At 40.1% G+C, this 26,632-nt stretch overlaps 1 protein-coding gene across 1 annotated transcript; it reads right to left on the reverse strand.

Moving 5' to 3' along the window:
• Positions 1-1,905: 1,905 nt before the first annotated feature.
• On the reverse strand, positions 1,906-25,331 carry LOC135256499 (ectonucleotide pyrophosphatase/phosphodiesterase family member 2-like). Its single transcript, XM_064338320.1, has 25 exons — positions 25,147-25,331; positions 24,755-24,863; positions 23,049-23,204; positions 22,527-22,652; positions 22,219-22,279; positions 19,450-19,547; positions 19,069-19,148; positions 18,640-18,759; positions 17,547-17,602; positions 16,011-16,076; positions 15,490-15,562; positions 14,971-15,079; positions 13,732-13,857; positions 13,400-13,431; positions 13,165-13,292; positions 11,443-11,527; positions 11,227-11,314; positions 10,914-11,083; positions 10,179-10,224; positions 9,864-10,003; positions 9,072-9,207; positions 8,586-8,663; positions 5,856-5,988; positions 3,393-3,546; positions 1,906-2,585 (listed from the first exon to the last, which is right to left on the reverse strand). The coding sequence occupies exons 1-25, from the start codon at positions 25,171-25,173 to the stop codon at positions 2,415-2,417; spliced, it is 2,568 nt and encodes an 855-aa protein (XP_064194390.1). The 5' UTR covers positions 25,174-25,331; the 3' UTR covers positions 1,906-2,414.
• Between the last annotated feature and the right edge of the window lie 1,301 nt (positions 25,332-26,632).

Genomic DNA, 26,632 nt, shown 5'->3' on the forward strand with positions numbered 1-26,632 from the left:
TGTTTCTGTTTCACTCCCGTCCACAAACATCACAGGGATTGACCCTTGCACAATTAAAGCCATGCTGAGGGCTTTATTTACGCACGCAAATCTAGAGTGTCTCCATTCCTGGAGAGTTTAATGACCTCTTAAGAAACAGCATAACACAAAAGAACCAGTGTGACCAAAGAATAGCATACAAATCTGTTTCCTTTTTTCATTTTGTTTGAATGTCAATGTGTGACATCCAATTGAAAGCATTCATTGAAAGCCTTAATGTTTAGGTAAATAATGGTTGTTGAGGCCGGCCAGTATAGAATTTACATTTTCGGAGGCATCTCCTGTTTCAAGCGGAGGTCAGCGAGGCAGGACTGGCTTTGTCACATGGATATATCATATTTTGGTGGAGATCACACTATTGGCTGGACTTGCATCACTTCTGTTGTTAAAAGCAGGAGTAAACTCCCATTTTGTAGAGGTATTCAGTAACTGAGCTGAATGTTCCAGATTTGTAATATTTCACCCAAATGGAGTCAGAGGTACAACAGGGCCTCATCCATCATAAACAAATGTGAACATTTCAAGTCCTTTAAGTTTTGGGGAGAAATTCCAATCGAAAATTTCACTGTATTGATTTGCACAGAAAGTCTGTAGTGGGACTATTTGAAAATTCTACAGCAAAATACCACACAAATAGGCTAGGATGTAGATCAGAACCCCTTCTGTCATGAACGAGTGTCAAAGGAGAAATTCCAATCCAAATTTTCATTTTTTTCAATTGGCCTGCATTAGATTACATAGAACGTTTGAAGTGGGATTATAAAAAAAATGGAATTTCAGTAAAATTTCACATAAATAGGCTAGAACGTAGATCATGACCAGCTGTCATGACCAAGTATCAAAAGTTTGAGACTCTTTAATTTTGGGGTGAAATTGCAAGGTTACTTTCTTCACTTGGCCTGTATTGGATTACAGTTTGCAGTGGAATTATTTTACTTGAAAAGGCTTCAGTAATATTTCACCCAAATAAGGTCAGTGCTACTTCGGGAACTCTTCTGTCATAAGTGTCAAAAGTTTGAGGACTTAATTTCAATTTTGAGGAGAGATTTCCATCCAATACGTCCATTTTTCAATAGGCTTGTATTATTGTATTTGTTTACTGTATGTAGACAGTTTGGAGTGTTATTTGCAGACAGTGCAGTGATATTTCATCCACACCATTTCAGATGTGCGATTAATTCCTGCTCACTCATACACACGTGATGCAATATTGAGACAATTTGATTTTGAGGAGAAAGAAAATGCATGTGGCACTTGGGTATCTGATCTTTCCATATTACAGCCTTGAAAAGACATGTGAACGTAACCTAAATGTAAAAAAAAAAATCACATTACCACCATTGTTCAATTTCTCACTTGAGCAGTAGCTCACTTTTCTAAGCACATAATAGCCACATAATAACATGTTAGGAAGACCATGAAACCATCCAATTGTATAACAACCAATTTAAGGTGGACCGGAAATTTTGAACCGGGGGCAGTGAATCGAGAGCCAACTTCAGCGTCGTACATTTACCTCACATTCATTGTTTCATTTCAAAACCAAGGAAGACCATGAAACCAAAAATTGTGTCAACATCACAATACTTACAGACTGCGCTATATATATGACAAAAAGTACAGTGCAACTCATCCATGCTCTATATGCACCTCACCCACTCCCCTACTGGTTGACATCCAAAACTGCTGAATCAGAACTGAAAATGGGGGAAATTGCAGAAATGGCAAAAAATGGGGAAAGTCACAGAACTGCCAAGAAAGACAAAAGTCACAGAAACAGTGATACCACTGACTTTCGCGACTGAAACCAGGCCATAATCTTAAAGAAAGTGTCTCCATCCATTGCAAATGAGATTGCCATTCAAATATATAAAATGTTCTTTATTGTGATTCATTGGTCATTCATAATGAATTAACATAAAGCAACAATTACAAAACTGGTGTAACATAATAAAGTTGATATAATGGATTCATTGTCATATAGGCCTACAGTCAAGAAAACATCTCACTCAAAGCTCCCAGCCACAACTAAGACACCCCGCTCACTCTCACAAATTTTATATTGCAAAACACGCATATGACGTAATTATAACAAGTAATAAAAAACATGTCCATTCATGCTTGCTATTCAAAAACAAAGGAAATCCGTTACGTAGGATTAGCGTAGTATACGACTTTAAACAGTGGAACACAGTAAAATGTTCAGTGTTAAATCGACTATTACAGAATACAAATGGTCCATATTGGACTCATATGGACTCTGTTAGAGCTGAATTAACACTGGACGTTTTACTGTGAAGGAATAATAAATATAAAAAACTGTATAAAAATATACACCTAATCACTGGAGATGCAGTGGGGAGACGGCCAGTGGCTTATATCTCACTCTCATATGTGTGCAAGAAAGTCTTTAAAGAGAGGATCTCGGTGTACGTCCGGCTGGTCCTGCGGTAGAAGTCCAGCCCAGTGAGGATCTCAATGTCACGCACTCGTGCTGTATGCTTCTTCATCAGGTCCTCCACCCACTTAGACTCCTCTTCAGAGCTCTGTAAGATGTAACATTCATCATCAATACACACTATCACTTAGGCTACTACATACATACACAAACCCAAATAGTCTTCTCTTTAAAGTTCTCTAGGGCATCCATAACATTCATCACCAACGCATGCTCAGTCACTTACATATGCACACAAACCTAATCAGTCTGCTCTTTAGAGCTCTGTAGGATACTCACAACATACAGCACACCATCAGCAACAAGGCACACGTTCAGACATATAGATCCACCACATATCAATGTACAGTTTGTGTCAACATCGAACAGGCTTCAGAACCATTAGGTCTGGTTGCAGTCGATGTACAGCTATGCTCTATGTACAAGACATGCTGTTGTCACCACATCAAACAGAAATGAGAGAATGATTCTTTTTATTTCACTTGTGGGACTGGGTAAGCTGTCTCAGATACTGTAAGCTACTTCTGGAAGTATAAGACTTACCGTGTCTAAGATGGAACCCTGAAAGCCTGTAAACTATTTCTGAAAGTATATGACTTACTGCTGCTTTCCAATATAGTAAAAGAACAAAATAAGTGCAGACACAATGGTAAAGACGGCGCAGTAAACTGGCGAGATCAAAGACACAGGTTTGTTCGATGCACCTCTGTGTGGCAACGATCGCTGAGAGGATTCTGTTACTGTGTACATGGAGGTCAAAGATCACAGGAGAAGCCATTGGGAAAAAGAATATAAAAGAGCAGTGAAATGGGACATTGCTGAGGCAGGTGAAACAGCGCAGATGAAGAAGGGGCGGGGGGATTGACCGGCGGCGCACGGGCGGGGCGGGACTCACGTTGCAGCTCTCGTCGTTATCCGGCCGGTGCGGGAGGATGAAGGCGAAGACGCTGAGTGGGCCATCGCAGGTGTCCACGGCCTGGGTGTAGTCCAGGCAGCTGGTGACCAGGACGTAGTAGTGGGTGGGGATGGGCACAGAGCCGCTCACATACCTGCAGCAAGACACACGCTGCGGTCACACTGGGGTCTGAGCTGGGGGTTGCAGCTTGGTAGTTGTAAGTTAGAGTTAGCCATTTTGTCCGAGAACATTTACCACACGGCTGAGTAGGCATACATTTATTAATCCAACCACACCGATGGGGTGGTTAGAGGACCAAGCTGAGATAGAGGATGGAGAATGCTGCAACTGTTTGTGATAGGTACAACGGTATGCTTAATTACCCCAGTGAATAGGGGACTGAGTGTAACAAAAGACTAGCCACCTACTGCACAGGGTAACTGTCATTATACCGGGCCACTGTTATCCCGTTTGTTCCAGATGGTACTGCTGGCCCACTAACACCACTGTCACGTTCTTCATCGAAAATTTCACTTCAAAGCCTCACCCTACTTAGCTTCAGTCGTTAGCAGAAGGCCACAGGGTGGTACAGTATGATTGTGGTTCCTTCCTTTGGCTAGAAATGGTAAAACATTGCCCATTCTAGGACTGTTGGAGGTTAAAAGGGAGCTGGAAAACTGGAGTGGTTGTCCAATATACATGCCCTAACATTATTAAACACTAGATGGCACTAAAGCAACACAGAGGTAATATCCCCACAGCTGCAGATGGCACTATGTTGACTCTAGCCCAAGTGACAGATGATTTGTAATAAAGTTGATTTTAGCCAGGCATTGCTGAGAGAACATCTATCAGGAAAAAAAAGTTTAAAAAAAAGCCACTTAAAAATAAAAAAAACTGAAAAAATTCAGATAGACCAATCGTTTTTATAATAGAGCATGGCCGACCAATACCTGCATAAATTACATGTACGATGCCATTTTCACATTCAAAAATTGGAGGCAGGCTGACTTTAGCCTTAAAAGTATTCCTAACTTGCCATGCATTTATGGGACCTCACAAGGTCTCTTAACTGTTTAAAAGCAGTCAGACTGGCTGCATTACCAAGGCAAACAAGGTGGGGTGAACATTTTCTGAAAATATGTGCTGTTGTTATTGGATCATGCAAAGATACCAAATGACAATAATTACTATCATATAAGTTATAGCTGTCATAACAGCATGGCAGAAAGATGCTTATTTGGGACCATTCCATTCTGTCATTGCTTCAGCCATAATGCACACAATTACAGCTCTTACATCATCTCACAGAGTGATGACTCATTGATTCCCCAACAAACCCACAAATGTCCAACAAAAGCAAGCTCTGGCTTGCCAGTGTCACTGCATGATCTACTGAACTTGCCTGTCCTCAAAGTTAAATATTGATAACAATATGTACTTCAAAAATTTAGCTAGCCAGCAAAGCAATAATTGTGTATGGGACAATTGCTAGTTTGATAGCAAACATAAATTGAATCACTTGCTGCATACTAGTACAGTTAGTCTGCTGCTAACTAGCTAAACAACCTTGCATACTTGACCAGCTTATAAGAAATTGCAAGCTAACGAGCTAGCTAACTAATAGATGTCGAGAGCACAACACATGCTGGCAGACCACTCACACGCTTTATAGACAAAGATACATAGCAATTATTCAGTATGTTGATTCTCAAACTTTATTATGCTGTTGGTAATTTCTGCCACTTCTCAAAGTTGTAAAGATCACCTAAAAACCACTCCAAATAATCAGTCTGACTCCTTGCTAAATGTTACTTTGAGCAGTGTTGTGATATTCTCATGTATGCACCTTCAACTATTAATTTTTAATTCAATAATCTAAGGTGATTGCTGAGTAATACTCAGGTGCTTCATACATACGGCCCCTGATCTATAGCATCCAGAAGCTGTTGCAGAGTGCTGTTGGTTACCCTTAACATAACACAGACTCAATTTTTATTTCATTATATGTTCACCAAAACCCATTTTTCGCCATTAAGAACCACAGTATTGGTAAAGTGAGTCACAAATTGGTGGTCAAATTCCAGGTATTTTACTGGCATAACTTAAAATATATAAAATATTAAATAAGCATAGAATGTTCTAGGCACCCACAGGCTACCAGCTGTTACTCACAAGTGAGTTTTGCCTCTCTGCTAACTGGCATTAGCTCTCCTGTAGTTGTGGCCTGTAATGTTGGAAGCATTCATTAGCTTGAGGGTGAGTAGACCTGAGGTGTTCATATGCTTCAACAGCAGTGGTTTTTGTGCACTGCAACACCTCAGTAATTTGACAGGAGCCTATTCCATCTGGCAAGTAAAAAACATTTACTGGAATCAATTTAAATATAGGTTAGTAATCATAACTAATTGAAAACCGTGTTATTAAAAAACAGTGTGTTTGTCTGTGGGTGCGAGTCCTTACTGTTTCCTCTTCTCTGCTGTGTCTTGGAGGCCATCATAGTCGTAGTCAAAGATGGGGCCGCTGACCACGTTTACCCCGTTTCTCTCGCTGGCGTACCGCTTCACCAGCGTCCTCTGGAAGTAGTTCCACACCCCTGAGAGTGGAGAGAAAGAAGAATGTCCTATGTTCCTATTTTCTTTGCTACTTTTCACTCTACCATTCCCATGATGAGCAGTATATGTTACATTACATTACAACCATTGGCAGATGCTCTTATCCAGAATGACAAACTGTAGTGGAGAACTTCAGTGTTACTTTCAGGAATTTACTACAGTATCACACTGAAGAATTACCTAACAGCACAAGCAAAATCGCAGGGACCCAGTTGACCAGAGGAGGCACTGTTCAGCTGTGACGCAGGCAATACCCTAGGGCAAAGGTAACCAACACTGCTCCTGGGGTTCTACCATCCTGTAGGTTTTCAACTCAACCGTAATTTGGCACACCTGACTATTAATTATCAGATCGCTAGCTGTTGAATGAGGTGAGCTCTGTTAGGGTTGAAATAAAAACCTACAAGACTGCCCTAGGGTGGCCAGGTGAGAAAGGAATAAAACTGGCAGTGCGTCAGCACTACAGAAGTGTAGGCTACCCTCAGGCTATTTAATACTAAGAGGAAATAGGCTAAGTGTCTATAGCCCAAGTGCCTATAAAAGGCCTAAACCTACACTGATATTCTGAACAATGGAAATACAACTCTAAAATACAAGATTATTTTATTGGAATGACCCTGAATCACACACAATGTTTTCAAATCAGTTTATAAAATGTTCAGTTTGGTGCACATTCGTTTGTCTTTTTTTTGCTGGTCCTCCTGCTAATTCGGACTGAATTTCTTCAGCTCTTCTTTCCACACTCCTCTACCCTCTCTTATAGATTTCATTTACTATTCCCTCGTTAAATAATGTTTTTAGCCAGCATATTCATAATCATCATAGCCACGCACTGGCCTACCAATTTGCATTGTAGAAGATTCGCTTGTAGGCTATGCAGAAGGAATTCCAACATTTGAAATTCTGTTTGAAGTTTGCAGCAAATCAAAACTCAAGGTACATTCACTCTAATTATTGGAACTAACTGCGTCCCAACGGTACCTTCGTCAGGACGCAGGACAAATGTCCATAAATCAAACAGGACATCTGTTCACCCCAGAGTACCCAAGGTGACTGAAACCTCTGTTTCCCTCGGTGACTGGCCTCCTTTTAGCGGATTATGTGCCACAGGGACTCCCGAGCGCAGCTGGTGTTGGAACAGCGCTGATTTCTTTTACAGAGCGCTGTGTCTGTAGCGCGCAGTAACGGTGTAGATATAAGGCTTGGCCAGCTGTCCGCCTTCAGCCTGGCTGACTGCCTCCAAAGTCTGCAGGCAAGTTCCCAGCAGTGGCAGCAGATTGGGCTGGCTGAAATAATTACTAATGGGAGAAACAGAAGCGCTACACAGCGTTTGAGCTTCTAGAGAGCACTCTTCAAAAGAGTGCATGTGTGTGTGAGAGAGTGTGTGGGTTGGAGTAAGAGTGAGGGCATTTGCATGCAGGGTTTGCAATGAATGGGGCTTTATGACTGGGAGGATGTAACTGTCCCTTTACGTTAAATCACTCGATATGACGATATGCGTATGGAACAGGGTAAGGAAAACTCCAAAGCGTTTGAAAAAATCTGCTTTCATTTGGAAGCTAACTCAAAAAGTACACACTGAATATGTCAAGAGCAATGCCTCTGATTAAAACCACCCCCCACGCAGAAACCAAGGGACTTATGAACATGAGATGCAGCTGTTCAAAATCTGTGTATAACTGTGTATACTGTATGTGCGTGTGTGCATGAAAGTATGTGTGCACATGTGTGTACGTATGTATGTGTGTGTGCTTCAAATACCCATGAGTTGAATTTGGGGAGCTTACATATAATGTGCAATACAAAAACAAATTTCCATTGGAGGATAGCGTGCCCCAGAGGAACAGAGGCAGCACTCACAACTCTGAGCACTGAGGTAATTCAGTTGACCACACACTCTGCAGCTCACCAGACACACACCACACACACTCCAGAACTCTCCTGCACATCAGGCACACACAGACACGAAATATAATACACTTCTGCACCTCACACACCAGACCTGGGTCAAATACGTATTTGTTTTGGATTCAAATACTTTTCTACGCTTTACCGATCTTGTCTGGTGTACTGGAACCAATGAAATACTCTCAAAAAGTGCAAACCCCGCCTTCTGGTCATATGGGCAGGCTCAGTTACACCAGGCAAGATCAATAGAGCACAGAAAAGTATTTGAATCCAAAACAAATACGTATTCGACCCAGGTCAGCCACACACACACTCCTGTGCAATACAGAAAAAGAACTGCCAAAGACAATGTGGCTGTGGTTATAACTGCCTCTCCAGACATGTCAGAAGTGCATAATGTACAATCCTGCCACAGTGAGATCATATATACAGTAAGAGTAACCCCTAATGAAACAATGAAAAACACAAAGCGCTCTGCTGACAGATGATAATTCATTCCAAACTTTCCAGTTCAAGCATACAGCCCAGAGACCGTCCCCTCTAATGCTGAGGCTTCACGGTGGGACCCACAAATTCATCCCCACCACAAAGCCTGCTTCATGTGCCAACAGCCTGTGGAGAGGCCCTCACTTATACAGCACAGAACCACTGCAGCGAAAGGCTGGCTTACTCTTGAATGCAGGGTACATGGGGACGGTGTTCGTGATCAGGACGGCGTCTTGTCGGCCTTCGGGGGTCGAGGCCAGCTCTGTCAACAGAGAACGCAGGCTTCAGTCTCATTCTGGGTCGACCATGAAGAGGGGCGGTGCAAAGGGGGGGGGGGGGGCAGAGGCTATATCCCCATCACAAATCTGTACAGCATTGGAACCCCAAAGCATTCGAAACGAAAGAGGATTTGAAACATCCATGCATTTACGTACCGCTTGCCTATATTCACATTTGTCCATATTCCTTACCTTTAGACATCATCTTACAAAGTCGTTGAGGCAAACATCACAAAGTGCAAATAACAAGGGTGACTACCAGCACCAGAACAGAGCTGCACAAAGCTGATCCAACTTAGCTATTACACTAATGAATGATATGAAGTGCATTGACACCGTGTTCTAGGTACAAATTAACATGACAATATTGACAGCGGGTGGGGGAAACTCACGTGGGGGGTACAGAAATCCGTAGGAGATCTGTTTGTCTGCTTTGTAGCCAGAGCAGGACTGGCTATAGCCTGGGGGCACTCGAATGTCAGGCCTCACGCAGTTGCTCAAAGACTCTGGGAGAGGGGTGACATCTACCTAGAAAGACAATCAATTACAAATGTGAGACAAGCACACTCAGTTTTGTGTCAATAATGTTGTAACAGTAAAATTACTGATTTATATTTTGTTCAAAAACTAGATAAAAGGACTGCATCATATTACCTTCAAAAACTATGTTTATGATTTTTGGTCCGACAAAAAGGCTAGGCAATGCGATGTTTAAGAGAGTTGGATTTCCAGGTTAAAAAATCCTACTCAAGCTCTGTTGTAACATTATATGCTATCTTACATTTTCTCCCAATCTGTAGATACTGTAGATTGTGTGTTTACCTACATTGCTAGTATGTATTACAGTAAAATTAAAAACATACTTCGATTTATAACCACAGAATATTTTAAAGGCTTTAATAGTTATAAGGTTCATTGTCGGACAGTGAACACAAATTCCAGAACTAAGCCTTTCTTCATGACATAAAAATAAATAATAATAAAATTCCTGCTGCAACACGTGAAATTCATTCTGCATGATCCATTTACTGAATAAGTGAATGTAAATACAACTGATAAAGTGCTTTAGTATTCGATAATGACCAAATGGTAGAAATTACTCTAGTTAAATGAAACCACAGCCACTGCATAGGTGCAACGTAGCTGTGCTGATACAGAGAGTATGAAGGGTGAGTGAGACTTACCTGTTTGGAGACTGTGTATGATGTCCATAAAGGCATAGAGAGGGTCTCACAGTACCCACTGATATAATCACTGTGGTGGAGAATGCTGTATTTTGTACGGAAGAGTACGGCCGGTCGACCATATGGAAGATTCTTGCTATCTGCAGAAAAGAAATCAAAACAAAAGCAAAAGAGTTGCTTGAACAAAGTAATGATCGACTGAAATTCACACAACATAAAACACAAGCATGAAGGGAAAACTTGTCTCGTGTGTCATGCACACACACACACATATGTAATTGATTCATTCACTATACGCACAGACATGAGCCTTACCGTCCAAAGCTTGCCTCAGTCGCTGATTGAGTTCTTCCACTTTGTTCTGCAACAGACAGAACCACAGTGACTCCAGGTTATAGCCTCTTACAAGGATGACTTTCAAAGCTCTCTGCCCCCTATTTTTTGAACGCAACTGCAAAAGATTAGAGGTGAAAATCTTTTGCAAGAGAGCTTAAACGCATCCCTGCGGAAGCAAGATTAGTTTGTCATGAAAAATAACAACTGTATTTATAAGCACAATTGCACATCCAAGAGTAAATGATTCAATGTAAAACATTCAATGTAATTTTTACAAAAGACCACATGAAAACAAATCATGGCCAAATAGTGACTCATTACACCCATCAAAAAAGACATGACTGTATAGACATATTAGACATTAACATTTACATTGATTTCACAACATAAAAATGGACCAAGGGTTGCTTTTCATTCAATAATTAACCCAAGAGAGATATACTAAAATGACATATAATTCAATAATGAATATAATGTTTTATATTTAAATAAAAGATGAGCCCATCCAATGAGACCCTCTCTGGCACTTCCCTAACGGTGGTAATAAATTCACAATAAACCACCGAGTGTTTCTGCAAGCTGAGCCACAGGACAGCCCTACATATACATGCCTATGATTCAGTTTTTAACTTTATGCTGCAGTGTTGAACAGGCCCTTGGTCCTGTTCTGAATATGGGAAGGCTGTGAGGAGTATGACGAAGCTATCTGCTTACCTTTTCGTCACAGCTACACCCTAAGTCGTCTGTAATAGCAGATGCAGGAACTGAGGTGGAGGGCTTGGACACCTCCTCAGGCATTGTGGGCTTATGGGGGGGGTTCTTCAGGATGTGGTTCAAACTGCCATGGGTTCCATTGTTAGGGGCAGGCTTCAAACCTAGAAGGTCTACAATGGCAGAAAAAGAAAATAAAGCTATGTTTTTACAGACAATATCTGCCAAAATATAATCACTGTTGTCAGCAACCATATAATGCTTTCAGAAATCTGCACCAGAAAATTAACAAAGAAAAAATAGATTACTGTCTTACCACACATGACATTGTAAAGTTCAATGTTCTCAAAAGCTGGCACTTTTGTCTTGAATTTGAATGTAGGTCCATAAGCCAAAAAGATTGTCTAAAAACAAGAAAAGCAACGTGACATAAAACCATGAGCGTAAATAGAGCTTAAGGTCAGTAAAAGTGAAAATGACTATTTTATGCTCTATTTACAACAGAATGGCGGAAAAAATGCAAATGGATTACCTGCATGCTGTTTATCTTGTTATCATAACCATGGTCACCATTAAATCCACACTTCCCAGGGTGTTTCTTGCCTTCAGGAGCTTTCCTACAAAAATATTTAGGTAAAATTAATAAATGAATTCTTGGTGACCCTGGGTCTTGAAGTGCCATTTTTGGCACCCTGGTGAGACTGTGAGGAGAACCTAACTTAACCTGCTTTCTGGTCTGGAGTTTTACTCTGAGTTGCCACAACATCAAGTAGACTGAGAAAGAGGTCACTGTGACCTGACCACTGACTGCAAGACTACCTTGGGACTTGGTTTGGCTCATGGTTTGGCTGAATACCTACAGCCAAACCAAGCCAAACACGATTTTGTGCTCTTGAAACCATTTCTGCTTTTGATTTTGATGACTGTTTGGGATGTATGTTTTCAACTTTGTCTTGTTGAAAGGTCCTTCTATGGCCAGTTCTCTCTCCTGGCAGAGGCAACCAGGTTTTGGGCTAAAATGTCCTGGTACTCAGTGGAATTCATTATGCCACCGATCTTAACAAGATTCTGGATTTTCTGGAGTTCACTGCAATTATCCTTCGGTTTAAGTGAATCAGTATTACTTCCGTTTGTGATTGTAACCTGATGTGTGATGGGTATTCTGGCACAAAGTGGCCAACGTAACAGTGGATCAATCAGGTAAGACCATTGATGGTGGCTAAAGTAAAGTTACCCACTTCACTGTAAAACAAATGTAAAGATAATGAAATGCATAATATAATGCAAATGATTATTATTATTATTATTATTATTATTATTATTACTATAACATTTAAACAACTTAGCGTCTGATTTACTTTACTTTAGTGCATGCAAAACCTTTCAGCACACACAAAACCAATAACATGACCAATGACTGGTCATGGCGTTTCTTTTAAACCAATCATTGATTGCGTTATTAGTTTTGCATGTGCAAAAAGATTCGGCACGTGCTAAATGTCTTAGTAAATCAAGCCCTTAATTGTCAATCCTGTTCACTGGCAATCAGGACCAATAGCAGTAGGACATGTACAGACCTGTTTAGAGTTTGAGGTTAATGTTCAGTAGGATTACAGGTACATTATTATTGAGTGAAGGCTCTTAATTTTTTGGAATTCCCACTGCCAGACCAGAGAATTTTTCATCGAGAGCACCGTAGATACCACTTCAGTATCCTGACACATATAAAAGTCACTTTTATGCTAAAGCCACAAGCACAACATCTGAAATTCGGGTGTTACCTGGAGCACAGTAAACAAATGTTCTACTTCATTCATGCCTGAAAGACTACTTCACACTCTGACCTAGTGGAGGGCAGAACTCCCCCCCATGCACACAGCTCTCAGTTCACGGCCCTGGTGCCAGGGATTAGGCTGTCTATATCTCTGAAGGAAAATGTCAAAGATCTCTTTCATTTCTCCCCACTGCCTGCCAAGTCAAACAGAAAGACCTTCCTACGGAGGGGACTCATTCCCAGCCCTCACATCTCCAGTTCACTCTCTCTCCACCCACTGATTTTTTTCCCCACTTCATTGCCACGGCAAGGCATGACCTCATGGGTTTACATTAAGAGCGAGAAATTTCCACTTGGTTTGGAGCTGACGAAAAACGGAGAAAAAAAAAGCCTGTCCAAACGAATGTTAACACTCCCTGTCTGCCCTAGGGAAAATCGTTTGTGGGCCAAGGGGTGGAGAAGAAAGAGGAGGAACGTCACCTTGCAACGTGCCACTTTCTATCCACCATCAGATGGATCTCCTCAATCCTGCGGTTGTTGGCGTAGTGTAGGCGTTTTGGAAGGTGCTGCTTTAGGTACGGTTTGAAGTGTTGATCCGATTTCTTACACTGTGCAAAAAGGGCATTGTAATTACTCAATCAATGCACTTTTCAATGGCCAACCCATACAGACTAAGAGGACACATTTAAAGTGTATATGATCACATCATACTCACAGTAAGATTTGCCACAACTGCTTTAGGGTCATCTGAAACAGGATCCATAAACATTATTAACAGACAGAACTATAACTGATTTAAATTTTCATTCCTTAATTTCCTTTGAATTTACATTTTCTATCTTAAAAATCTACAAGTACAGAGGCCTACTGATGTGAAGAGTTTTTCAGAAAGGATAACAGGCAGAAGAATGTGTTCGCTGGACAAACCAAAAGGACTGAAGCACAATGTTCCTGAGTGGTTTCTATATGTTTGTAAGACTGCGGCAAGTCATAGTTCAAGGAACACAGGTTTGTTTTCTCGCTGTGCACTTGACTTCCATTACTCACATTTTGGGTTGTTAGGTGACCTGGAACGAATTCTCCCGAGTGACCCTGGGATAAGAATGATGTCATCCACATTAGTCATATAGGAACTCAGGAACTCTGTTCGGTCACAGTGTGCCTCCTCCATCCCTGTGTGAGAAACCAGACCGTCACTTTATTATCCTAATACATGCATCAAGCTCTGTTTATGCTCAATATTTCTTTATTTATTTGTATTTTTGCTCCATATCCAGTTTGACAATTACATAAAACTGTATTTCATATACCCCTGATCAGAGTTTGTATACCCTGAGGAGGTCCATGCACCCCAGTTCATACACTCTAAAAACTTTAACCATGATTTATTCAATTTTATTGCTGTAACATTTTGACACTAATTTTTACACGAAAAACACTCAAATTTAAAGCTTTGAAATCATGTTACATATACATTAAAATTGAGTAAATGTAACTGATAAATTGAGTTGATTCTGAAAGTTAGTAGTACCATGAAAAAGTAGATCTCTGAAATCCTGAGTATATACTATAGAAAACTATAGAGTACTTCCAAATCAGTATTCTGATTTCTTCCAAATTAGCCCAATTAATTGTAATAGCTCCTCAAAGTTCATGTGCTTATGATAACATTGTAACAGTTAGGATGAACTGCCCTGCTCTTTTTCGCTTAGGTACTACCTCTTCCCAAAACATGCCCTCTTTTAGGAGCAAGAGAAGTGTTTTTATTACTCAAAATGTAAGGGGATCCTTCCCACACATAGCACTCTCACATAACATGAATTCACCCTGAACTCAATAACTATCTACACTGAAGCTACAGCCAAGCACACTTTACTACTTTACTACAGGAGTGGATGTCTACTTATTTTACTTAAGTGGTTCTTGAGGGTGAATAATCTTGATTTGGAATGACTAATAATTTAAGTATGCCTGCTCGATGTTTGATAATTAAATCAATTCCAATTAAATGTTTAGAAATATTTAAGCAGATTTGTTGGTAAAATCCTCATAAACTTTAAAAAATAAGTACATTTCAGCCAAAATGACTTATTGGACTTATATAACTGCATTGTAATTACATAAACAACTTGATTCCTTTTTGGGTAAACCAAAAGGCATTTTTACCAATTCCCTGAGAAGCAAGAGGGACAGGAAAGTTTGTCTACAGCTTTCATGAACCATGTCTGCTCAGTAAGCCAGTAATTCAGACACTGGAGGACTGGGGAGGACTGGGGGGGTCAGTACCATGGTCGCCCACCAGAATGATGTTAACACAACGGTGCAGATTCATCTGCTTCAGCCCGTCCATGAACTGCCCAATGATCTTATCGATCTCCTTCAGCGGGTTGTTCAGCTGCGTCACACAAAGGTACATATCTGCATTAGGCATCCCCTACGCAGTATGACTGCTTCAATACTTCTAAAAGGTCAGTTACAGAAAAATATTACAACCTGCTTTCCAACTTCACTTTGAAAAGTGCTCACAAAAACCAATAATGCGTTGTACCAAACATAAATAATCTTTTATGGCCATCTAAAAAGGATGGGACCTGAAAGGTAACTATGCTTATTACTGGAATATTTAATTTGTCATGCTAACACTATGAAGCCAGTTCGTTTCAGCCTTTTTTGCCTGGGGAGGGAAACATTATCAGCAGCTGGTCTAACATATGTGCTTAGGAATATCTCTTTTGAGGATGCTCGGGGTGGGGTGTTTCCCGTTGGGCCCCGCACACGCTAGCATCTCTCTAATGTTTGGCTCACCTCGGTGCTCAGGGGTCCCAGTTTGTGTCCGAATGTATCCGGCTGCTCTGAGTGCATGGCATACACGTAGGGCCTGAAAGATTACAGCAGTACAGCCGCCAGTTAGCTAAACCTCCCTTCCTCACCTTTAAGCACTGCACTGCACTGCAAAGCATATGTTTAGAAGGTGCATCACATTTACCAATAAGCATTACAATAGTGTTCCTAATGTGTTGCATTTACCTTTAATCATGACCTTCATTCAGCAGATGCGTTACATTTCGCAGTGAGCATTACATAACAGTGACTGTCACATTACATTTAGTAATTAGCATTGCATAAAATAATTTAGCTGAGAAAAAGTATTTTGAATGCACTATTTCCGTTAACTGACTAACTCAGTCATTACAATTCACAATGAGGGCTGTGTGGACTGTACTCTGGTGTGATTCCAGTTACAGCTTGGACTCTTTGGTGACATGTCTAACCACATCAGAAACAGTCCCCTAGCCATCCAGAAAGTGAAATGTAAAAGGTCTGACCTCTCTCCATCAGGAAGGTGAAGCCATTGAAGCATGGTTAATACCCTCCTCTCCAGGGGAATCACTCTATGGCGAAAAAACACAATCAAACATCAGATCCAGATCGTTAAAAGAATCAGTCAGTCAAAAAGCAACATCTGACACAACAAATATGCATCATGTTAAGTACTATGTTTGGTATGATTTCATAAAAATAAATATCTATCATCCATAATCCAATGGATATTCATAAATGAAGAAACAAGCCGCTATTCCTGAAATTCCTGATTAAGTGAAATAATGCGGTTTAAATCTAAGCAATGTTTTAATGGTTTAATGATTAATTTGGTAAAAATACACAGGAGGCATGTTATCGTTGACTAAAGCTAATATATCAATACAAAACACAGGAAGGGAAGCCTAAGACAAAAAAATGTAATAAGATGACTTTGATGGCAGATGCTTACTGTACAAGTCTGAAAATACGAAAAACATAAATGACTGCAATGACTAGGACAATGAAGGTCCAGTAATGACAAAATCTTTTCATTTTCTGGTGCAGGGGCGGATCAAATCCTTGTTTTAAAAGTTTTAAAAGGAGCAATCGGTTGCCTGTGCAGTCCGCTAAGCTGCTTCCCATAAGCCTATGGATTACACAAAAGCACAGGGGCTTGGGAGTAGGGGAGGGGTGAATCTGCAGCAAGGTTCCCTCCACCCTCATCTCTAAGCAGGATTCACAACGTCCCTCTGCCAGTCGCAACATGGCCTCTCAAAACCTTTTCACCAGATAACATCTTTGCATAAATCACCTTCCAGTGGGACCACAGGAAATAGGCTTCGAAATGCACTTCAGCCCCATGTTTTGGAAGGTCTTTGCATGGCTGGTGAAGTTCATAGACACCCGGCTTTGTGTAAACATGTCCATATGAACAAATTGCTTGCAAAGTAAATCAAGCTCTACCCCCTCCATACTTTCAAAAATCAATCTGAAAAAGACCTCTGTTTCAGCATATGTGGGAGCCTTTGTTTTAACCACTGGCCATACTAGAGCACGGTCTAATGGTCTGTGCCTTTAACCGAGCAGTAACCTAAGCAGTGCACATAATGTGAATAAAATCTCACTGCGCGAGCACCGTGTGATTGAGATGTAATTGCTGCGCTAACTGCCTTTTTTTGGTTTTTGTTTTCTTTTTTGAAAAAACCCAGGGGTCAGAATTTGATGGTAGTTAACGGCTGCAGTCTCATGGGCTGATGTTTGTGACTTTTCTTCTCCCTTTTGGCATGTACAGGAAAAAACGGAACAAGTGCCCTACAGTACAGAAGCTGGGAGGGTTGCCAGTGGGGAAACTCTATCTGGAATGAAGTGTAATTTTGATAAATCAACCCAGGTTTTAGAGGAAAAAAAATGTATGAAAGTCAGTGGTACATGGGATATACAAAGTTAAAAAAAACCCACAAAGATGGAGGAATTTTGAGAAATATTCTGGAGAGTATATGAATTCTGTCTACCAACACTGGATATTCTATAGGCCAAGGCTTGTGCAGAGATGGACTTACACAGGCCAGAAGAAAGTTCCTGCCTTCACCCCTTGCTTCACTGCTGTGATCCAAATCTAGAGGGGGGTAGACCATAACATAACTCTCAGCCCGCTTCAGAAACAGTCAACAAGATGCCTACAATGTACACAAAGGAATGCGAAGACTCACTATATTGGATAAACCTAAAAAACCTTTTGTATTTTGCTTCCATTTGTTACACCTATATTTTTGTTTTCTCAATTGAACATTTTTAGGTTCACTTGAATAAAAAATATTGGTGTAACAAACTACATAGGTGTACTTCACCACGACAGAAGTTGACATTATGTTTTTAATGCCAATTTAAATAAACGTATACCATCAACACATACCTAATAAAAACACAGTGACACAGCTAAAAAGCATACTATGCAGGACTTTTTAGTCGTGCAGTGGTACTGTCATTACAATCAAAGAAGTCTTATACTCCATGCTCAACTCTGCCCAATCACCTTCTTAGAGCAAAAAGAGACACCCTTAAGCGGAGCAAGTGTAGCTAGCTGAATAGCTACAGGGAACATTACTTATAGGTCCAACAGGAAACACCCAAACTTGAGCTTCTTCAGCTCCACCACTTCAGCTCCAGCACAAGCTAGCTAGCTACAAACGGTCCTCTGAAACCTGATCCCACCCTACAGGCTCTGTAGCCTCAGCCAGCCTCCCCACACAGAAATGAGTGTTATGCCCAGAAACATCCTGTTTTAGAAGAAATACAGGCTGAAGAGCACAGATTCTGCAAACCTGCACAAAGACAGAGATTTCCAGTGCAACATAGATATGACTGAGCAAGCATGGTTATCGTATAATATTTTCAAGGTGAAAGTCCAGAATAGTATGTATTTAATATATGTATGCACTCACACGCACAAAATAGCCAGTTGACCTCAAATTCTGCTTGAAGCAGAATGAGGTCAATATGTGTTTTATCAGTCTGAGAAATGTAATGTATCGAAAGATGTAAGTGGAGTCACTGTGCTCTGTCTTTGTTGGTATGTAATGTAAAAACAATTCATAGATGCAGTAAAGGCTCTTCTCCTGTTCTGGCTGAAGCAAAGAGGAGAGAGACACTCACGGGCTGACCCCCCCACCAGCGATGGTTCAATTTCTCTCGACCTCGGAGGTTGAAGATGGCCTCGAACACTGGGTCGTGCATGGAGTTTCCCACTATTCCATGGGATTCTGGATAAAGACCCTGCAAATCACCCATAAATGGGAGCACACTCTAGGCTTATAATCAAAATGAATGTGAAAGCATCTCTCTCAGCCTTATGCCATGCAAAACGTGCAATACAATGGAACTGTATGAAAGATTAAGACATCACAGGCCCATCAGCATGTGCCTTTAACCACTTCAATCATTATAAATGGGTCATTCCAGATTCAAAAATAGACATACATTAGTGAACCTGTATGTATATGAAAAATAGACACCAATATAAAGCATGAATATACACACGCATGCACACATCCAGTAAAAAGAGTAAAATGAATTTATACATACTGTTGCCAGGCTGTACAAATTGGGGAAGGTTTTTGTGGGGTACATAGGTCTCATATAAGGTGCGTGAGTACCGCATGTTCCTGAAAGTTTGATACAGAAACATCTCAGTATTATGTGACATCTGGGGGCTCCACCAGATGTCACAGAAAAAACAAATGCCTTAGTACATTACAGAACTGTATATTACAGTCCTTAGCATGTTTTTTTATTTGAAGGAATATCATAAAGAGGTCTTGATTCTCATATATTCAAAGCACTGCAATCAATAGTTCTAAACAGCAGTTATGTGTAAAATGGGTATGGTGTACAACCTCAGAACACGTGGCTGCGTACATTGTGGAGGGATCAGCACAATGACTTAAATTAAGAAATTTGACTTACTCAGTTTATCAATGTTGGGGATCACCGCACTGCCCCTTTTCATGTAAGATGCACGGAATCCATCCACTGACAAAATTATGAGAGGGGGACGGACGAAGCTGAGGACAGGAGAGCACACGTCACATCCTCTCACAAGCTAACATCGCATCCAAGCACAGCGCTCAGATTAGACCTCAAATTACACAGGCAATTGTAGTTGAGCATTCAAAAAGGTACGCTAGTTATTGAGATTCTTTTTCTGCAATATGGTGATGAATATAAAGAGTTAGCCAGGATCATGAAATAGAATAAGGGTCGAGTTGGCTTGACGTGTGGCCTCCAAGGTGATCCCCACCCACACAAGATTATGACTCTTACCTCACATCAGAATGCCAAAGTGATCAGGCAGACAGTAAGGTTATGGCCTTGACCAGAATGGATTATATACTCCATGTGATGAATATTATTTTTCACAGATTTTGAACTTTAAACACACAAACTGAACTCTGAAAACACAAATTTAATTATAAGTGTTTGATGCTATGTGTCCTGTGACAGACAGGAGCCCTCAAAACATATTAGAGCATAGGATTCGTTGGGGTGGTGGAACACAATATCCCAGGCGGCACCCCTGCATGTGTCCATTGGACATACAGTAACAAAATCTTGATTCGCACAATGAACATACATTTAAGTCTTAATGATTAGAAACTAGTCCATAGCAAAGGCGATAACTGTTCTTTTCTGTTTCTTTTGTCGATAAGCAGGGTTCTTTCTGCACTTTTTCCATGCAATTAGTTGAGGTAATTGTCCATGAGAGGTATGCCAGAGAAATTTTGGTTAATGATTTAAATCAGGAACCAGATTAATCAGGCCTCTAGAATAGTTACACAAAGTAAATACTCAAGCCACAGATGAAAGAATACTATACTTTTATGGAAACTAACAGTATAAAAAGGGAAATTAAACACAGCTCCTTTTTCAAACACTAGGGGGCAGAGTCTTGTATCTGCCAGGCCTTTCCAAGTTACAAGAGCAACAGGTTATTTGAAACCCCATCAAGTCACAGGGAAACCTAACCCAAAGCATGACACCACCTCACCAGTTGCTTTCGATCAAAACTCCGCCACCATGAGTGGTTGGTAGGGGTGAACATAATGTGATGGGAATTGGTGACGGTAGCATTCCAAATGTCAAGCAATGAGTCTTACATTGGACAAGTAATGAATAAAAAAAAAAGAAATATATATATATATAGCAACTTCGCAATCTATTATAGCAATGCATTAACTCTTATGCAGGCTAGCTGTGTACAGTGTAGTTCGATATGCATGTAAACTAAAGTTAGCTATCATAGAACCATAACTGGGCATTTAACGTTAGCATTCTTCATTGTTTATTCAGCTTAGAGAATCATTTTCCAACTGGTTGGGCTTAGCTGGCTCTCTGGTGGAGCTGTGCGCTAACAACCAAAGTCAGCCATTTCTTCACTCTAAGTGGCAACCATGCATTGCTTGGGAAATATGGGTGTGCTACTAGGTCAGGAGCATTGTTGGATGTGATGACCCCAGTATTTGATTTCTCAGACAAACATAAATGCAACACGGTGTATGGACCGTAAAAAAATAAAAATAAATCAAATATGTATATATATATATATATATATATATGCATATATATATATATATATATATATACATACATATATATATGCATATATATATATATATTCATATATATATATTTGAAATGACAAATTCTTAATCAATATAATTTTTTAGGAGAAAGCAATACTTTCACTCTACATCTTTTTGCAAACTCTGTAGGTGTCTTACTTTTTAAAATACATGTCTATGTTAAAAAGTTAGATATAGAATCTTTAAAGGGATATTTCACTTTGGTATAACACAAGTAATTTCTTATCCCACTGTATTTGCATCATGTAACATTTTCATGACCCTTGAGACTTACAGAACTTGAAAAGGTTATAAACAAACAAATACCACAGGGAGTATGAGCAGAAGAAGTCTACCTTCTCCAAATCCACTACCATAGACAAATTTCTCAGGAAAGTGTTGAAGGGGTATTTCACTTTGGTATAACACAAGTCATTTTGTGGAGCTTAACCCATTGTGTTTGTGTAGTTTGAATACTAGCAACATCAGCTGTTCCTGTTGACTCCAAATTCATTCGTATTCATTTCCGCGACCTTGCTGAAATTTAAAACACAAACAAACTACGGAGGATGATAAGTTGATAAAAGATAGTACGGTCAAGTAGTCCCAATTACTGGCCAGTTACATAACCTAATTGCACTGCCTGACTAGGGGGCTAGTCTGAAGTGTTTGCTCAAGTCTGCCCAGCTTCTGGGATTTATTTTGCAAATAAACCAACGGTCAGTCGGTACTTCTGATGAATTATGATATTGTATAGGTGGGTATGAAGCCAACTCAATCATGGACCTATAACATCATGATATCAGCATCAATAAGACTGCAGAAAACTAATCTCATCTGAAGTTGGCACAGTGGAAGGACAACTTTAGCTCATCTGGTCAGGACTGGCATGGGGGTAAATGATCCAGGGTTCCTCAAGTTACTGCCTCTTTGGTCTAAAATAATCATTCACTCACAGGTAAGTGCATTGGAAGAGCACAAACCTTAGCTGCAGTACCACCCGTATAGGTTTTAGTAGCACTACAGTGACATTGGAGCCACGACTGGAAATTCCATTGAGGACAAAAAGGCGGAAATAAAATAAATACATCTTTAATAACGGCAGGTTACTCACCCTTCAGGACATTGTTGAGTCTTAATCTCTTCACATTCATCTTGCACCCATGATGTTTCACCTGCCAAAGAAAGAGACTCACAGTGAGCAACCAACATCACATTGTGACACGCACATACAAGAATACACAATGAGCACACCCCCAATTCTGTAAAAAGAAAAAAAAACAATGGGGAATTAAGCCTGTACTGGGCCATTTTTTCTCCAGCTTTGCTATACCACTGACAATGGCTACTGAGCTGCCTCTTTCATGCTGCATTTAGAGAACACCAGCTTTTGTTGGCCAGGTGAGACAAGCCATCCCTCACCTTTGCACAGCGTTTTGTAGTTGGTGCAGCAGTCTCCCTTTTCCAGGCAGTCCTCAGAGCAGTGGCAGGCATGACTATTGTTTCGAGTTTCCCCACAGCGTTCTTTGCTGCACTCAAAGCCCCCCACTGGTGACAGAAAGAAGCGTGAAAAAATCATAAAAAAGAAAAAATCTGTTTTCCTGGACACCTCATGCATTTATCTTACAATGACAAGGAAACAAGCATTTTGCAGTGCATTAAGAACCCCCCATAAATTATAATCAGTAACCTAAATTGTACCAAAATGAAACGTTAGAGCTTATTTCAGTGAATTATAACAAATGTAGAACACTGAATTAAAACAAATTATCAGAACCTAACTCTAACTGAAAATAAAATATTTGAGGAGTATCCGGTGAAGATTTGTCATTTAACTTGAATGCATGAGAAGTCAGTCCATATAGATCTTTGGTGAAGGTTTAACTCCACACACCAAGCTCCCTCTTGGGCATTTACAAGGGCACTAGCAAAACAATGACATACCAACTTTCAGGCAATGCTCATCAAAATCAGAGCAGCAGCTGTAGTAGGTCTTGCACAAGTTGTCGCAGCGACAGTTGGGAGCTTCAGCCTCCTTCAGTTCAAAGCATCGGTTCTTGCATGACCCTGATGTACTTATCCATGGTGAATCTGAAAGAACTGCCATTAGACAAAGCTGTTAGAATCTGCACATTTACACAGCACCAGGTGAAACTGAGAACTCTCATGCACATTTGCCTGCAGAAAAATAAAAACATTGTTATGAGTGCCACACATTCAACTCAGTTTATCTCAGGAAGATATTCCCTGTGTAGTCAGAACAAGTCTTTCATAGCCTGCCAAGACACAATTACACACATATCTGAATAATGTTTTGTATTGTGAGCAGAAATGTTTTCATAAGGACTTGCAGGTTATGTAAGTTTTTCTATGAGAAAACATATTTTGAAAAAAACCCAGAGAAAACATTTGGTCAAATGCATCAAACATTAATAAGTCTACCAAGTAAGAGTCATAAACTGAGCATGAGCTTGGTACATACAACTAGTACACTTTCTGTGGGATTATTTTGAAAAACAAATACTACACCATTTCACTGTTATCGTTCTGTGTATTTCCACACAAGATCTCATAAGAACGCATCAATCAATCTGTGACAATCAATGGCCAGGGTCTGGCATTTAGGTCTACAGTACATACTTCAGATATGGCAGTAATACTGTACGACTTCAATTACTTTGACATCTTTGTTATATCATATGACAATGACTATAAATAAATAAATGTGCATTTTTATTGAATATCTGCTACATTGTCTCGCAATTCATACCTTTTACATGTAAAGCCAGAAAAAAGAAGCAAAACGTACTGGAAGTCGTTTTGCATATCTTAATATTGACACAAGAGAGTAGTGAGCAAATATTTTCCCAAAACAAATACATCGACAGACCAGTCAAATCTTAACAGCCAAGATTTCTCCATATAAACGCACGTTTATGTTTGTTTTGACTACACTGGCAAGGTCATCAGATATATAAATGATGTACAAATAAACTCTAATTAGCGCTTAGAGTATTTTCTTTATTTCCAAAAAACTCGTTATGTGGTACCTACGAGGAGCAACGAATACAAGCATCAACGCGCACAACGACAAGTGCGCAGTGTGCCGTGGCAATATCAGCGTTCCGTTACATCCAGCAAGAATCGAAGTCCATTTTTTCAAGTCTGGTCGATGTAGCATATATTACTTCCGTACATGTTTAAGACTGTTTATACATGACAGGTTTATGCACACAATTGGCCAAGGTACATAAACGCTTTCCAAAGTATATCACTAGTGGATTTTTGAAGTCTTTAGTTTTTTCCACATCACTAATTTTTTCAATGTTACTGTACAACAAATGTATCTTGAGAAAGCAATTTATTTATGTAGCCACGCTTTTAAAACTTTTAACTATATCAAATAATATTTCAAATAACAATATTCGGAACAAGGTTCTTGTAGCGAATCCCCTGTATATAGCCTACCGACATCGCTCTACATTTGCATACGTGGATAAAGATTAATTCAAACACAATTGGTAGTTTGTTTCCACCGATACAAATTCATTGCGCTTCAAAATCATTACGACAAATCACAAGCAGGCTAAGTGCACTAGAAATATTCGTAAACGCTAAATAACTTAAATTAATTGTATTGGGTTGCTTACATTCTGAATGTGGTGGAGCTTCGTCCCCTTCCCCAGATCGTCTCGGACGGGTGAAAACATATCCCAAAGAAACATTGGAACCAGAGAAGAAGGAGAGGACATAAAATACCTTTAAAAAGATAAAAAGTGCCAGGTTATAGGGCTACATAAACAACTTCCAATGCCTTTCAGTGCATTCATAGATTATTCAAAAATGAATTTAAAGAATAAAAATATGTAAAATCCATAAATTTGAATGTTGAAGACAAGAGCTCCCGAATATCCTTCATGCTTGAAAAAGCATGCACGCTCTGCCATAAAGTAGTTTTAAATAGCACAGTATTCAAAATCAATATTAATATTATTATTACGTACAGCAGTCATTTATAATATTCCCATTGTCTCGATTATACCTGTTTAATCGTTATATGTCTCCGCATTATGACAGGTTTTACGCGTGTTGCCTACTCCCCAACGACTGAAACTGCAAGCCTTGATGCTCGGACGCTAACTTTTGTAACTGTACCACATCCCACCTGGACAGAGTATCGGATGGCACCGAGTCGGGTACGGGCGCGAGCTATTGCAAAAGGCTCCTCTTTTGATTGGACAATGGTCCAACGTGGATATGGTTCGAATATAAAAACCCACATTTGCTGAAACAGAGCTGAGCTTGTTCTTGGACGAGGATAAGAGAGAGAGTAAGTCAAATATGAAACCTTATTCTCTGCGGAAATAAGTGCGCTAAATGTTAATTACGCATAGCCTAATGGAAATATTTGCCATTTCAAAGGACACATGCGAACGCGTTTAAGCTTAAACAACAAAGACTAGTTGTTTAGTGCGACAAAAGTTGAATTGGCTTATTCAGAGTAGTTCCTAGACACCGCAGGTTAGCCGGTTGTAGTGTAAATGAGCCCCGCAAGTTAGGTCTCCTTTGCAAAACAAAGAGGAAGGCTCGCACTACATCCTTAAATTTCTCTTTGAAGCTGTATGTTCATCAAGTGGAAAGGCCGGTGTGTCAAACAATTCTTAAAAAATAGTCTTTGTGCTTAAAAACGACTTGCATCAAGGATTTTGAACCGAAAGCAAAAATCCATGTATATGAGATTTGGCGACTGTGTAGTGGAAAAAATCAAAACATAGCGTCACGCACCGCGGCAGTAATTCGCCCCGCGGTTAATTACTAGCTACACAAGTTGGTTCGAAAGTAAACGTCAGGGTTACGACATCTCTTGTGGTTATAAACCGAATCAGTGGAAGAAATTACCAGTATAGCCTGTCCTTATTTACTCCGCACATATTAACTCGTGGAGGTAGGCTATAACCTGAAAATTGCTACAAAAATAAGATAAGTAGGTCGATACAGAGAAAATCGTCTCCACTTGAAACTAAAAAGGTATAGGCTTCAATCTCGTCTTCAGGTCAGCACACTAAACCACGTAAACATTCGCGCCCTAAAGACCAATGTAATTTTTTTATTTGGGAAGTCATGCACCCAAATAACCTGTTTGCAACAGGTTTGAAATCTGAATAAATAGACCAGAGACATGGCCAAAACATTGGGCAACAAGTAAACAGTTGGATATATTGTTAGGGAGCAATAACGCTGAGCACAGCAATAGCATACGACCTGATTGAACACGGAAGACCACTGCTTCAGAATGTACGCATAGATGTGTCAAAGACTAACATGAGAAGACTACACCAGCATAACCTCAGAGGATTCATCGCATGATGCAAACCACTGGTAAGCCTCAAGAACAGAGCAGCCATGTTAGAGTTTTCTGAAACTTTTCTGGAACAATCTCATAGATTGGTAAAACAAGTGTTACTGTATACCATGATGGAAGGAGGAAGGGGTGGAAAAAGAAAAGAACAGCTTATGCTTATGATCCA

Source organism: Anguilla rostrata, chromosome 1 (genome assembly GCF_018555375.3).
Source record: "Anguilla rostrata isolate EN2019 chromosome 1, ASM1855537v3, whole genome shotgun sequence".
Lineage (NCBI taxonomy): Eukaryota > Metazoa > Chordata > Actinopteri > Anguilliformes > Anguillidae > Anguilla > Anguilla rostrata.